Source organism: Lynx canadensis, chromosome B1 (genome assembly GCF_007474595.2).
Source record: "Lynx canadensis isolate LIC74 chromosome B1, mLynCan4.pri.v2, whole genome shotgun sequence".
Taxonomy (NCBI): Eukaryota; Metazoa; Chordata; class Mammalia; order Carnivora; family Felidae; genus Lynx; species Lynx canadensis.
The window spans coordinates 59459629-59475111 of NC_044306.2; the positions used below are offsets into that span (position 1 = coordinate 59459629).

The 15483-nt window shown below is 40.1% G+C and overlaps 1 protein-coding gene across 1 annotated transcript in view; it reads left to right on the top strand.

Annotated features, from left to right (window-relative positions):
- Window positions 1-7469, top strand: part of SH3RF1 (SH3 domain containing ring finger 1) — a 184358-nt gene extending 176889 nt beyond the window's left edge. The window contains 1 exon segment of the mRNA XM_030312773.2: window positions 5625-7469. Within this exon segment, the coding sequence (XP_030168633.1) occupies window positions 5625-5793 (169 nt within the window). The 3' untranslated portion in view covers window positions 5794-7469.
- The last annotated feature ends 8014 nt before the right edge of the window (window positions 7470-15483 follow it).

The window sequence follows — 15483 nt, forward strand, 5'->3', positions numbered from 1 at the left end:
CACCAGCATGATTAATTTGAGTCAGTGACAATGAACCCACCGGGTGAAGCAATGGACATAATTTACTTGGACTTCAAGCAAAGCTACAAAGCGAGCTAGTATGGTTTTGCCAGTGAAATACTTAATTGGATATTAGATTGCTGTAGCAACTGGCAGAAAGCAGTGAAGGTTACTTACCCAGACTAGGGTGACGGATAGAGTGCCTCCCAGAGCCACAGGGGGTCCAATTTGGGCTGATACCAAGAGAGATTAGAAACAAACAAACAAAAAATGTATGAATTGCAGAGAATGCATGAGAGGCCAGAAAAATAAAGGAAATAGAAAATCTATACAAATGAAAGATTGCAAGTGCTCATTTAGGTGGAAGCTGGAACACCATAGCCTGAGGTGGGAAGATGGGCAGTGGGATGTGGATGGGGCTTCTTTGTATAGCAAGCCTGTTTCTTCAATTCTGGTGACTGTCACAGACAGTGAGGGTCACAAAGCTGCCAACAGGCAGAGACCCATTCGTGGCCAAGTCTGTGAGCCCTGCTATACACCTCACACTGTCCCCTGGGTCTCTGTTCAAAGGGATACTTTTACAACAGCCAAGTGACCACTCAGCTTTCCATGTTTTTTCATTTTTCTTTTTTTTCCCCTACTCTTCCCATTATTTTTATTCACTCATTTTCATTTTTTTTTTAATGTTTATTTATTTTTGACAGAGAGAGAGAGAAAGCATGAGCATGGGAGGGGCAGAGAGAGGAGGAGACACAGAATCTGAAGGAGGCTCCAGGCTCTGAGCTGTCAGCACAGAGCCTGACGTGGGGCTCGAACTCACAGACCGTGAGATCATGACCTGAGCCGAAGTCAGACGCTTAACTGACTGAGCCACCCAGGCGCCCCTATTCATTTATTTTTAAATTGTGGTAAACTATACATAAAGTTTACCATTTTTTAAGGTAAAATTCAGTGACATTAAGTACATTCACATTGTTGAATAACCATCACCACTGTGCATTTGCAAAAGTTTTGCGTTATTCCAAACTGAAACTCAGCGCCTGTTAAACAGTAAGTCCCCATTCCCTCTACTGGCAGCACATGACAACCACCATTCTACTTTTCTGTCTCAGTGGGTTTGACTCTTCTGGGTGCCTCGTACATGGAATTGTATGATATTTGTCCTATTGTGTGTGGCTTATTTCACTTAGCATGATGTTCTCAAGGCCCATCCGTGTTGTAGCATTTGTCAAATTACATTCCTTTTAAGGAGCTTTGCATCTTTTTAAAAATAGTTTTCTATACATTGTGCCTTTTCTTTTGTCATTCAGCACACTTACTCAGAATTACCATGGGAAAAAAAAGAATTATCACGAATTATGCTAAGTGGTATGAGGCACGTAAAGTGAATTTACCATCTTCTCCCCCTCAAGCAGCGTATGGTCTGGGAAGATGAATGAGACAGGGATGCAGATGGTAACAGTGCAATGTAAACCGTGCTAAGTGCCGTAAGAAATGTACATGAGGCCTCTGGGACCTGAGCAAGCATGAAATTACTTCCAGCCACGGGCTAGACAAGATTTTGCAGGGGCAAACTAGAGCCAGGCTGTGGGAGGCTAATCAGGTGTGGATGGGCAGAGGCGTCATCACGGGGAGTTCCCAGTGGAAGAAACCACATGAACCAAGGAACGGAGAGGTAGAAGCCATATTTGGAGGGCACATTCAGGTGTAGAGGCATATTTGGCACACTCGTGGAGATAATAGCAGCAATAGGTAGAGAGATGAGGGTCAAATCATTGAGGGCTTTATATGCAGGCTGAGGATTAACCTTCCTCACAGGCGTTGGAAGCCAGTTACGATTTTTGAGGGATAGATAACTACAAGCAGAGTTGCCAGTTAAGAAAATGGGTCTGTTGGATCTGCGTAGAATGGAATGGAGGCAGGAAGAAATACAGGCAGGGAGGGCAGGTAGATTATTTGACCGGGTGAACGTCATGAGTTTGTCCACCAGGATGGCGGCAGTGACGATGAAGAGGAGTAGATGGGGTGCAGATTTTGAAAGTGGGATTATTAGCAGGTCCCATGGATGTCATGGGAGAGGGGTCTTTGATTCCTGAGGTTCAGAATTTCCCAAAAGCCCTACTCAGATAAGCATAATCCAAGCGAGGCGGAGGGTGGAGGAACAGATGTGAAGGGCTTCTGCAGCTGTGCCTTATATGTGTCTGTTGGTCTGTAAACATTCTACTTTCCATGCCTGACATAGTTGGCCATTTGTGCCCAGAATCTGGCCTTAGGAGTCTATGTTAGAAATCTGTGTGCAAACTACAAGGCTCGAGGCCAGGATCCGAGCTGGAAGATTTCTAAGTAGAGTCTGTTACCGCGGCACCTGGTAGCCTTCATACATCAGGGCTGTGTCACACTTTCCATTATGCACAGGGTTTCTCATTCCGCCCCCCAGAGGTTTATAACTTCGCAATGAAAATTTGCTCCCACTGGGAACTTGGCAGGAAGATTATGTTCTTAGCCCAGCAGCAGTTGTAGTTTAAAAAATTTTTTGACGAAATTGGTTTAGTGCATTTTATAAAATGCAAATATTAATCTAATTCACTTCAAGTTTTTCAAGAACTATTTTTGTTCCATTTCACCTTTAAGGCATCTCCCAGAGAACCGATGGGGAATACATTTCATGAAAGATCTACTCTGAATATGATTTGAGTCACCTGTATGCCTTTTTCCAGAATTACAAAGCTTTGCTCAAATTTTGACTTCCCCCAAATGGCAACTTATTACATTGCTTTCCACGTGGATTTTTAACATGTTTGCATCAGACTTGAGAAATCTTTTCATCTGAAACCCTTCTTCAGATAAGTCTATAATGAAATTATTTGTCCTGCTTTTAATGATATCAGATAAGAGATTCTAAAACCTAACTTTATCATTCTAAAGTGTCATGTCTCATTATCAGACAGTTCTTTAGACTGTGGCCTGAGTCTGTTTCCTGGATAGAGGTGACCAGTGACTTCCTGGTCCATTCTTCACCTCCTTGAAGCACAGACCCCCACCTGCTATTGCCTGAGCCACGTGATCGCAATGGTAGCTTGCATTTTGGGTGTAAACTATGTAACAGAAACCACTTAAGAGCATCACATTCATAATCTTACTCCATTACATGGTAATACCTGTTTAAGTTACTACAACCTTTTCCTACAGATGAGGAAACTGAGGCTGAGAGAGCAGAGATAATTAGCCCAAAGTTAAACTGCTCTAAATGACCTTTAAGTCTATGTCAGCCCCTAGACCCAAGCTTAGTGCACAGCACCTGTGTGGGCAGGGCTGTGCTTCCTCCCTCAGTTCATGCTTGATTGAACCCCGAACCTGGTGGTTCAGTGGGGTTCAACATGTTTAACTCATGTTTGAGGTAAATGAATGTTATCTTGAAATAATAAATCACCAAGGTGGCCAGTCAGTTAAGCATCTGACTTTGGCTCAGGTCATGATCTTCATGGTTCATGAGTTCAAGTCCCCCTTCGGGTGAGCCCTGCTTCTCTCTCTCCTCTCTCTCTCTCTCCCTCTCTTTCTCTCCTTTCTCTCTCTGCCCCCTCAACTCATTCACTTGGGCCTCACTCTCTCTCTCAAAACAAACAAGAAAGAAAGAAAAAGAAAAAAAGAAAGAAAGAAAGAATAAATTAGCCTCTATGCTATACTTTGTTTCAGACCTTGGAGGATAATTTGGTTCATGTACCCAGAGTAGCTCAGGAATTGTTTGGGGAAGCCATTTGACTTTTGCAGAGATGCCTTTTTATAGAGTATAGTCTGGGGCTCTTGCTGGGGTCCTCTCTTAATGAGAGTGGATTCTAGTTTTTATGAGAGGAGATTGATGAAGCTAGCAATCTTCTGAAAGGGCTAGTCTCTGATGGGTTTCATAGTTTAGGGGTAGTTCTATAGAATTTGTTATGACTATCATTATTTAAGCCATACCATTCTTTACTTACAGTCAAGAGTGGGTCTTGTGAGGCTCTGAACTTATTTTCTGACTTTAAGAACCAAACGAAAGTAGAAACTTAAAATCACCTTTATGATTGAATACTGCATAACAGCAAATGGAGAAAAATATATGTTCACATTTTTTTAGTTATCTGTTGCTATGTAACAAATTACCTCCAAAATTGAGTGGCCTAAAACAACAATAAACATTTATTTCCCCATAGCTTCTGTGGGCTGGGAACTTGGGAGTGGGTTTTCTGGGTGGTTCTGGCTTGGGATATTTCCTGAGATTGCAATCCAGATATCAGCCTCAGCTGTAGTCCTGTAAAGGCTTGACCAGGGCTAGAGGAGTCCCTTCCAAGGTGGCTTCCTGACATCACTGTTGGCTAGTTGGGTTTTTAGAAAGAAACTTTGGTTACTCACCATGTTCTCCTCTCTATAGGGATGCTGAGTTTTCTCACAATGCGGCAGCTCATTTTCTTCAGAGATCCAAGAGAAACTAATGTAGAAGCTACAAGGCCTTTTATGACCTAGACTCAGAAATCACGCAGTTACTTTCACAGTATTTTATTGGTTACACAGATCATCCCCATGCATTGTGGGGGAAGACTACACAAGAGTATGAATACCAGGAGGCAAGGGTCACTGGGGTCATCTTGGAGGTTGACTACCACATACCACCCTCCCCCCTTCCTCTGCCTTGGTTGGAAAAGGCAAGAGAGAGTAAAGGAGTGAAGTAATGCTGGAAAAAATAAAAGAATATGGGGCTCAAAACCTCCATCTGGCTTTCATGGCAGCTAATCATAATTTTGCACAAGGAGACTAAGGAGAAAGGAAGAAGGAAGATAATATTAAACCAACAAGGCTTCTTGGGGTTTTAACTGATAATTATCCCTTTTCCTACTAATATCTGAGTTGAGAACCAATAAAGAAACAGACACAGTTGTCAGACAAGTGGGTATCAGCCTCGTTACTGGTGGTGTTGGATTGAATTTGTGGTCATTGTCCTTCCCTCCTTGTCTAGACCGTAGGACAGCCTGCCTGAAGGAGAATTTGGGTATGTAAGGCAGATGAACTGCCTTAGAATTGCTGCCTCATCCATGTCGAGCCCCAAAGTAAGGGACACAGAGAGATGGATTTCCAGACTCACTTCTAGAAGGCAGGCCTGACCCCCCTGGCCCTTGACCATTCCGTGCTTACAAGCAGAAGCAGAGCAGAAGCCACTCAGCCTAGAGGCAGGGAGTTCAGAGAGGACTGAATCCATCTAGTCAACCACTTCTCCTAATCTCACCAATCAAATGAATTCATTCCTTTCTTCTTGGAGAAGAGGGAAGGACAGGGCATTTCCTCCTAGGAAACGGAATAAAATTTTCTGTATGGACAAGATACAAACAATGGAAAGGGACAAGAATAGCTTTTGCTGGACAGGTCACTCAGATAAACCAGTCTCATCGATAATGGACTGTTACACACATGTCAACTCTATTAAAATCAAGTCTCTACGAAGCAGAGAGTCGTTGTATTTTGAGTTGTTTTACAGATGTTATAAACTTCTGTTATTTTCTATTCTGTTTATGTTTAATGCTCTGTAGACCAATAGTGTACCTTTTTTTTTTCACTACTTTGAGTGGCTTTAACTAAAATAGATCTCTCTTTTCTAGGCACAGGGTGGTAGTTTCCTATCCTCCTCAGAGTGAGGCAGAACTTGAACTTAAAGAAGGAGATATTGTGTTTGTCCATAAAAAGCGAGAAGATGGCTGGTTCAAAGGCACGTTACAACGTAATGGGAAAACTGGCCTTTTCCCAGGAAGCTTTGTGGAAAACATCTGAGGAGGCTAACATTGAGAAGGCTGAAGTCACATCACAACAAAATAGCACAAAGCAATTTAATGGAAAGAGCACATTTTGGACTTCCAGATGGTCAGGAGATGAGCAGAGGATGGGTGTGTGACCCCAGTGCCCTCAGCACAGTTAGGCCAGCCAACAGTGTGAAGAAGGCGTGTGTATGGGTCTTATCATTCTGGGTTCTGATGTGTAAGGTGTGCCTTGTACTGTCTGATTTGCTATACAGAGAAACCTTTTTAAAAAGATATATAGCTAAAATGGACAATTGTTTACAAGGCTTAACTAATTTATTTCCTTTTTTACACTTGAATTTTTCTTGTAATAGATAAATTCTTTGGATTATGATTTTAAGAAATTATTAATTTATGAAATAATAGCTAAGGAGAAGCTGGATTATCTCCTGTTGAGAGCAAGAGATTTTTTTTTTTTCGACATAGAATGAATCCCCCTTTCTCCCCTCACCGGTGTTACTTTTTACTTCTTTAAGACAGAAATGCCAGTTCTCTAATTTGGTTTTCTTCTTTAGGAAACTAAAACCTATAACTGAATCAATATCAATAAAGGCCTGGGGTAGGCAGACAGAAACAAGAGAAGAGAAGTTAGTGATTCCCTGTCTTTCTGGTTTGGTCAGGAATCACCCTTAAGACCTAGTCTTCAGTATAATTTTATGGGTTTTTAATTTCCCTAGAATGAAGCCAGTGAAGTGATAAGAATAAAGCACAACCTCAAACAAAAATGTATTCGGAAATGTATTTAGTTTTATAACAGAAGCAGCTGATTCATTGGTTGGAAATTGGGAAAATTGAAGTTGTACTCCTGTCTGAGAATGGCTATGAAATGTAATCGCCCATTTTACCCCAAGTGATCTGCATGCCCAGGACACAATAAAACGTTTGTGAGATTGTGGTGGTAAGTGGTGCACTCGTGCTAAAGTCAAAGGCTATAAGAAACACTGTGAAAAGTTTACATTCATCCCTTGTGATTCTTTTCCCACCATCCTGCATGTGTTACTGGATTCCCACAGTAATAGGGACTGTGCATGGTGTGTATATTTCATTGCAATTTCCTGTTGAGGTTGGTTTGCGCTCAGAAGTGACCAATGCAGGAGGTGTAAAATAAACAGTATTCTTTTTGCTCCTGACCGAGGTCTCTGAGCGTACTCGCTCTCTCCCTGGCTAAGGAATCCATCAGCCATTAGACAGGTCATTAATGAAAATGTTCCTTTATGTCCTCCCAGCTGACGGATGTAAAGGATGAGCCGGGAGACTGCTCCTGTGACTGTTCTCTTGCAGCTCTGGGAGGCCTTTCACGAGTGAAAGTGCCCACACCTTACAACGGCGGCAGGATCCAGCTGAGCCCGTCTTTTTATATCCATTCTTTGATGTCATTGGCCTCTTCCCATTACATTCCGGCACCAAGCGGTCATGGGTCTGGGTAGTCCTAAAATCAAAAGGAGGGAAGACATCCTGGTAGTGAATGAAATTGTTGCTACAGTTTTTTTGTGAAAAACAAATAAAAAACCCTTTTTCATTTTTTACTTTTAAGAATTACAACTGGGAAATGGAAACATGAACTGAAAAGTCTTCTTGCGATAGCAAGAGGTTTCATGGTCTTAAAAAGATATATCATGTGGTTGAAAATGAAATCATTCCTAAATTAACCTTTTTTTATATATATATATATAAAAAACACTGTACATTATGTTCCTGTGTGTTGAATTTTTAAAAAAATACTTTACTTGGATATTCATGTAATATATAAAGGTTTGGTGAAATGAATTTTAGTTAGAAAAAAAGCTGACATCAGCTTTCATCTGTGTAAGTTGACACCAATGTGTCATAATATTCTTTATTTTGGGAAATTAGTGTATTTTATAAAAATTTTAAAAAGTAAAAAGACTACTACAGCTTAAGATAATTTTTTACCTGTCTTTTCTCCATATTTTAAGCTATGTGATTGAAGTACCTCTGTTAATAGTTTCCTGGTATGAAGTTGGTTAAAATTTCATCTGTTAATAGATCACTTAGATAATATAATGTATGGGTTTTCTATTGGTTTTTTTGGAGACAGTAGGTGGAGATTTTGTAACAAGGGCTTGTTACACAGCGATATGGTAATGATAAAATTACAATTTATCATTCCGCTTCGTGTTAATAATTTGAAGACTGGAGAAAAGGTTCAAGATTAAAATTTGATGGTCAACCGTTACATGTCCCTTGTGTTAATTCTTAAAATTTTTCTTTTTTCCCCTTTTTTTAACCTGAGACACATTTGATATATAATTTCATTTCATAAAAATTATTTCCATGTACCTCGAACAGAAGATGTCTACAATAATCAATTCAGTGGTTACCTCTCCAACTAGCAAACATTGTTTGGTTAGTTCCCCAAGAAGTTTAAAATCTTCTTAAAACAGCTTGTTGAGGGACGCCTGGATGGTGGTCTGTTAAGCGTCTTGATTTCGGCTCAGGTCATGATCTCACAGTTGTCGGTTGTGAGATCCAGACCTACATCAGGCTCTGCGTTGACAGTGCAGAGCCTCCTTGAGAGTCTCTCTCGTTCTCTCTCTCTCTCTGCCCCTTTCCTGCTCACGCACACTCTCTCTCAAAATAAATAAGTAAACATTAAAAAACGAAGTAGCTTGTGGAGATTTACCAGGGACTATATAATCTGCTCCCCTCTCCCGCTTCATGGTACTAAAATCTCTGGTGACTGCTAGAAGATACATCTTAGCCATAGAAAGAGGTACTAAACCTATAACCAACTATATGATAACCAATAGGTCTCAGCAGAGCTTGGGAACATCATCTTTAGACTTCATGACTTTAATGGAATGCCAGCAAGTTGTAAGTTTAAAGAGACTGTGTTGGTCATGTTAAAAAAATATTTTCCTAACCTAACTTAGTTATTATCAAATTACTTAACAGAATTAAAATCAGGAATTCCAGTTTGTATCATAGCTTTGCTAAATCTACCTTTGTAACCACCTGAGCAAGTCAATTATTACTTAGTGTCCTCCTGTGACTGCCCTCTCTGCCACATTGAGTGAAGGCGAGGAGCAAAGGAGACTATGCCACCGTTTTGAAAAGTGCTATTGTAATAAACGGCAGCATTTTCATCTCTGGTTTCAAATATTTCATCTCATTCTCTTGGAGTACATGCATATAATGCCTTTACTGTGTCTAATTAGATTTAGAAGGAGCAAATTAAGGTGATGTTTCCAGCTGTTATGCATTTAACTTTCTGTTCCTGATGAGAATAGGACAATTTTCATACCTGTAGAAGTTCAGAATATTTCAATCCAGAGCTCTAAGCAACATTAGAATTCAAGTTTGGAAAATGCTTATAATAGATGTTAGGCTAAGTTGTTGTGTGTATCCATGTGAGTTTTAGAAAATTAACTAGGATCAGGATGCCTGGATGGCACAGTCGGTTAAGCATCTGACTCCTGATCTCAGCCCAGGTCATGATCTCATAGTTCATGAGTTCAAGCCCCGCATCAAGCTCTGTGCTGATGGCATAGAGCTTGCTTGGGATTTTGTCTCTCCTTCTCTCTGCCCCTGCCCTGCTTGTCCTCTCTCTCTCTCTCTCTCTCTCTCAACATGAATAAATAAATTTAAAGTTACCTGAAACCAATTAAATTATGCCCTTATCGAGGTAGCATCCTATTGAAACTATTCCTTTCCAAGAAAAAGAATTTGCCAAGCTACCACAGTAATGGAGAGAATATTTACAAAAGAGATTGGCCAATGTCAAGGCTTAGAAGGCCTTGCCCTTCACTAACTCCTGTGAACTGCAGGCTATAATGGGATATGCTCCAGTGTATATGGATGTTTCTAATGGGACTTTGCTCTATTCCAGTAATTATCATCAGAGACAGTAAGCTGTTGGAGTGGTAACCAGCCAGTGTGAACTGTGACAGTTTTAAAAGACTCTCTCTCTGATTTACAAATGAATGTTTCTTTTATTTCTTTCGTGTTTCCTATTAATAACTTTCTGGTTTGGCTACTTCAATTTCCATTTTGAAAACACCACCTTGGTCTCATTCAGGGCAAATTCTTATTGCATTGCAGTCATCCAGACATTCAATAATCATGTTGAAGGGACCTGCGATTCACATTAATCTTTGAGCCATCATTCAATACTATTATTATATGGTAAGACTACTTTAGTGATACTGTTAAGTCTCCAAAGACAACAAAACTATCCCTACCAGTAATCAGTGAGCCAGATGTCACTGCTATTGCTTCCAACTTAAATAAGAAATTTGGTTCCAGAAGGCTTTGACCTTGAGTTGAATCTTTCAAGGTCTGAATCCTTGTAAAAGTACTAGAAAAAACCATCAGACATTTCAGAGTGAGAAGGCCTTCCTAAATATGACTCAAAAACCAGAAGCCATAAAAAAGGAAACATTGATACATTCAACTACAGAAAAATATCTACACAAAAAGACACCATAACCAAAGTCAAAAGGAAATAATAGACAAAAAAGGTACTTGTAACTCCTATAGCAAAGTTTCCTTTATATATAAAAAGCTCCCACAAATCAATAAGAATAAGAACAAAAGCCCAAAAGTAAAATTGACCAAGGATTTGTGACAGAGACTGCCAATTACCTCCCAATGTTCATTTTTCTTTTTTTTTAAGTTTTTTTTTTTTTTAAATCTTTATTCATTTTTGAGAGAGAAAGAGCCAGAGCATGAGCGGGGGGAGGGGCAGAGAGAGAGAGGGAGACACAGAATCTGAAGCAGACTCCAGGTTCTGAGCTGTCAGCACAAAGCCCGATGCAAGGCTTGAACCCACAAACTGTGAGATCATGACCTGAGCTGAAGTCAGATGCTTAACCTACTGAGCCACCCAGGTGCCCCCCAATGTTCATTTTTCAGTTCTTCATTATTAACTGATATCTGGGCAATGTACTCAATCAAAACCTACATTACCAGTTTTTCGTGGATGCAGCCATGTGACTAAGTTGTTGAAATATAAGTTCAAGTGTTAAAGGAAACTTCTGGTAAGTTCCTAAAAGGGCACACACCCTTTGGCCATTTTGCTTTTCCTTCTTCCAGCCTGCAATGTAGAGTTGAAGGCTGGTACTCTAGCAACTGTTGAACCGTAAGTTTCAACTTTTAAGATAGAAGCCACATTTTATTTTATTTTTTTTAACAATTTATTGTCAAGGTGGCTAACATACAGTGTATACAGTGTGCTCTTGGTTTTCAGGGTAGATTCCCGTGATTCATCGCTTACAGACAATACCCAGTGTGGAAGCCACACTTTAATGTGATAGAGGAGGAAAAAAAAGAGCTTGAGACCCTGATACACTTGTGGCCTTCATGCCAGCCTGAACTACCCATCTTCAGAGATAACTTATGTGAGACTAAGTCCCTTGAATTTAAGCCACTCTAAGTGTGATCTCTTACCCTTAACCAACATGACTGATGCCAATATAAATTGCTACTTTGGGGGGGTCTGGCTGGCTTGGTCGATAGAGTATGTGACTTTTTTTAAAGTTTATTTTGAGTGCGGTGCAGAGAGAGGGAGAGAGAGAATCTCAAGAAGGCTCCACAGTCAGCACAGAGCCTGTTGTGGGCTTGAACCCACAAACTATGAGATCATGATCTGAGCCGAAATCAAGATTCGGACACTTAACTGACTAAGCCACCCAGACACCCCTATAGTATGTGACTCGATTTCGGGTCCCACACTGGGTATAGAGCTTGCTTTAAAAGTAAATAACATAAATTGACAGTCATCAAAAAGAAATTCTAATATATATGAAGGTTCCATTCATTCCTAATGTAGATGCACATTAACAACAGTGAAGTATTTTTCACCTATAAAATTGGAAACTTTAAAAAATTAGAAATCACTGTGTTGGCAAAATGAGGAACACTTAGTATTTTGCTATTGAGAATATAATTTGATAAAATGTGTAGGGAGAACAATCTAGAAAATATCAAAATTGCAAATGCATTTACTCATTTTACTTCTAAGAATTTGTCTTCTGGTATATTTATTTATCAAGTGTAAAATGACAGTACCATATTCATTGCAGTATTATTTACAATAGGAAAATATTGGAAACAACCTAAATGTCCGTCAATAGGAAACTGTTGAATTATAGTAAATTTACTATAATATCAGACTACTACATAACCATGAAAAGAATGGGGAAGTCTTTTATACATGGATATGGGAACATCTCTGAGATATACCATTAAATGAAAAAGATAAGGTAGAGTATGCTACTGTTTAGGAAAAAGTCAGTAGGGGAAAGACTATATATAGTACATCGATAGTGTGTATATATAGCTCTCTAGAAGGATGTATAAGAAATAGAATGTTGGTTGCCTTCACCATTGAAGATGGGACTTATGCTAACTTATAGTAAGTCTCTCAGAAAGATACAAGAAACTGAAACTCCAGTCTTCAATGGAAGCCATATACAGTTGACCCTGAACAACACAGGTGGGAACTGTGCACGTCCACTTATACGCAGATTTTTCTCAATAAATACAGTATAATACTATGAACGTATTTTTCTTCCTTATGATTTTTTTAATGTTTATTTTTTAGAGAGAGAGAGAGACAGAGTGCAAGTGGGGAAGGGGCAAAGAGAGAGGGAGACAGAATCTGAAGCAAGCTCCAGGCTCTGAGCTGTCAGCACAGAGCTTTACGCAGGGTTCGAGCTCACGAACTACGAGATCCTGACCTGAGCTGTACTGAGCCACTTAACCAACTGAGCCACCCAGGTGCCCCATCTTCCTTGTGATTTTCTTAACGTTTTCTCTAGCTTACTTTATTGTAAGAATGCAATATATAACACATGGCATACAAAATATGTGTTAATTACCTACATTATCAGTAAGGCTCTGGTCAACAAGCTATTTAGTACTTAAGTTTGGGGGGATCCAAAATTTTTGACTGCATGGGGCACCGGTGACCTAACCCCTATGTTGGTCAGGGTCAACTGTATTTGGAAAAGAGAATGAAGAAGGGCAGAGACAAACATTAAAAATTTTTTAGGAAAATGAGATCTTTGAAATTAAGTTGGAAAGCAAAAGGATACCCACTTTAGTGAGAATGATTCATCATGTTACTGCTGAGTTCAAGACCAGACAGAAAAATTATCTCGAGAGAGAGCCATTTCACATTCCACTCCTGTTCAGAGCACATTGTCTTTAAGAACCCAGTATAGCCCAGAGGTTGATTTTCCACAAAGAACTGACTTTTATTCCTCTGCTGTTATTTTGAGAAAGTGAGAACCAGTGGACTTGTTTTATGGTACAATGGATACCATGAAAAAGACCTAACAAAATGTTGGATATACAACTAAGTCATTGATTAGATTCCACCGGGGTTTCCGCATGTATTTCCAATATAGAACTAGCACACTTGCTGTGGTGCAAAACAAAGGGAAAGTCTCAACACAAGACAAATGCTATGGTGCAGGCTTCCAGACTTTGATCTCCTCTAAGGATAAGTCTGAAACAAGGCAGGACTTATGCGGGTGGTGGTCTTGGTATGAAAACTTTCACAGGAGTCCTTAGCAGTTCTAGACAGGCATACTACCTACACATAATGGAAATAGATTCAGACATTCAACATGTCGCTCATCATCTAGGTGGTTCAAGATGAGAGAGCAAGAGTAATGATTATCTGCTTGGCAAACTTGAACTCACAGACCTCACCCACTCCTCTTGGATCATGCAGAATCAAGAGGCCTCTAGCCTTAATCCTCTCAGAGGAGCTGCTACCGGCAAGAGGATGAGTAGCAAAAAAAGCCCCACCAAGACCTGCCTCCCAGAGCAGAAGGTGTTTGATCAAGATGTAAGATTCACAGTCCTTGCTGACACTATAGCTATATAGGTTTTCTCCAGCTCTTTCTGCAGATTTTCAACTTTACCTTTCAAGGAATTCAATTCTTTTTGAAGGTGGAGCCTCTGAAAGACCCATTATTGAAGGAGATCAGTCTGCCACACCCAGCTGGCCATTAAATCACAGGACCTCATAGCTGAAATGTTTCTAATGGCAGCTGTAAAATTACATTTGAACTGTTATTTAAGTGTTTGGCTGTTCTGAATATATTTTATATATTATATATATATATATATTATATATATAATAAATATGGAATAAACTTCATCAGTATATATTTTCTAGATCCGCACTAATAGAACTTATGCTCCAGAAAGTGATGGAAAGTTTTACAGTTTTTTATCTGCACTGTCCAATATGGTAGCCACTAGCCACTTGTGGCTATTGATCCCTTCAAAAGTGGCTACTGTGAGGAATTGAATCTCTAATTTGATTTAATTTTAACTAGTTAAAATTTAAATTTAAGTAGCCACGTGTGGCTAGTGGCTACCATATTAGACAGTGCAGTTTAAGACAATAACTATTTTTAAATGTTCGGACCAAAAACAAAATGTAAAAGCAACAATGTGGCATTGCTATCCTGTAACCGACTTCTCATTTGGAGGCACCAATTTATAAGTTAAGGATCACAGAACTGGATTCTAACAAAGAAACTTTCCCAAGATACGTGAAAACATCTTAACTTTGGGCAATAGAGATTATTCTTTTAATTTTCAGTAATTTCTGGTGGGGTTTTGGGCTGGTGGGGGTTCGGAGCTGATGGCCAAGATGATAGGGAAAAATCTGTTATAAGATGGCTGACAGGACTGATAGGGAAATTCCAGTCCCCCGACAGAAGACTTCCCTTCCAGGTTCTTCTTCCTACTCTGCTTGCCTCATGGGCCAAATTACTACTAATGCGGAATGCGGAAGTAACACACTATAAATTTTTCCCTCTGCTTACACTCGCTCGATCTCTCTCGCTCAGGGCTCAGACCTCTGGAGACTGATCTCCTCTGAGCCCGCCGGTGTGAAACAAGCCTCCTGCCTTCCAAGATCTCCGAGTGCTGCTTGGTTCTTCCGCCTGGTGATCCAGACCAGGTTCCATAGCAAAGAAAGAATTCTTGAAGATGTCTCTGGTGCAAAAAGGTGATTTTATTAAAGCACAAGCACAGGACCGCTGGGCAGAAAGAGCTACACTGGAGTTGTGAAGAGTGATTGGTTATAAACTTAAAGTCTTAAAGTCAGGGGAAAGAAAGTCCTGAGGAGGTTTCTTAAAGGGATTTCCATATGCTAAAGACTCACAGATTACTGGAGGCCTAGCTATTGTCAAGATGAGGTTGTTTTTCCCTCTAGCAAAGCATTAACATTAAGACAGTAGGGAGTTCCTGGACATTATTAGGCTATTGATAAGACTGTCCTTTTCTTGTAATTTTACCAAGATATTTGTAAACTGATGGAGACTTTTATCAGTTTAACCATTTATTTTCTGTCCTTTCCTTTGTTTTGGGGCAGCCGGGAGTGTCTGAGGAATATCACACACATCCCACCTGGGGAGGGGGGTTGCTAGGTAGGGCTTGACCCTCAGCTTGCCTTATGGTCCCTCATCAGTTATTTCCCCCTTTTGCCCCCCAAAAAGTAGACGAAGTAAGAAGTTAAAGAAGAGAATTAGGAGATCCTACTAAAACTCTTTTTTTAATGTTTATTTATTTATTGTGCACACATACACACACACAAACAGGGGAGGGGTAGAAGGAAAGGGAGAGAATCCAAGCAGGTTCTGTGCTGTCAGCGCAGAACCTGGCTTGGGCCTCGATC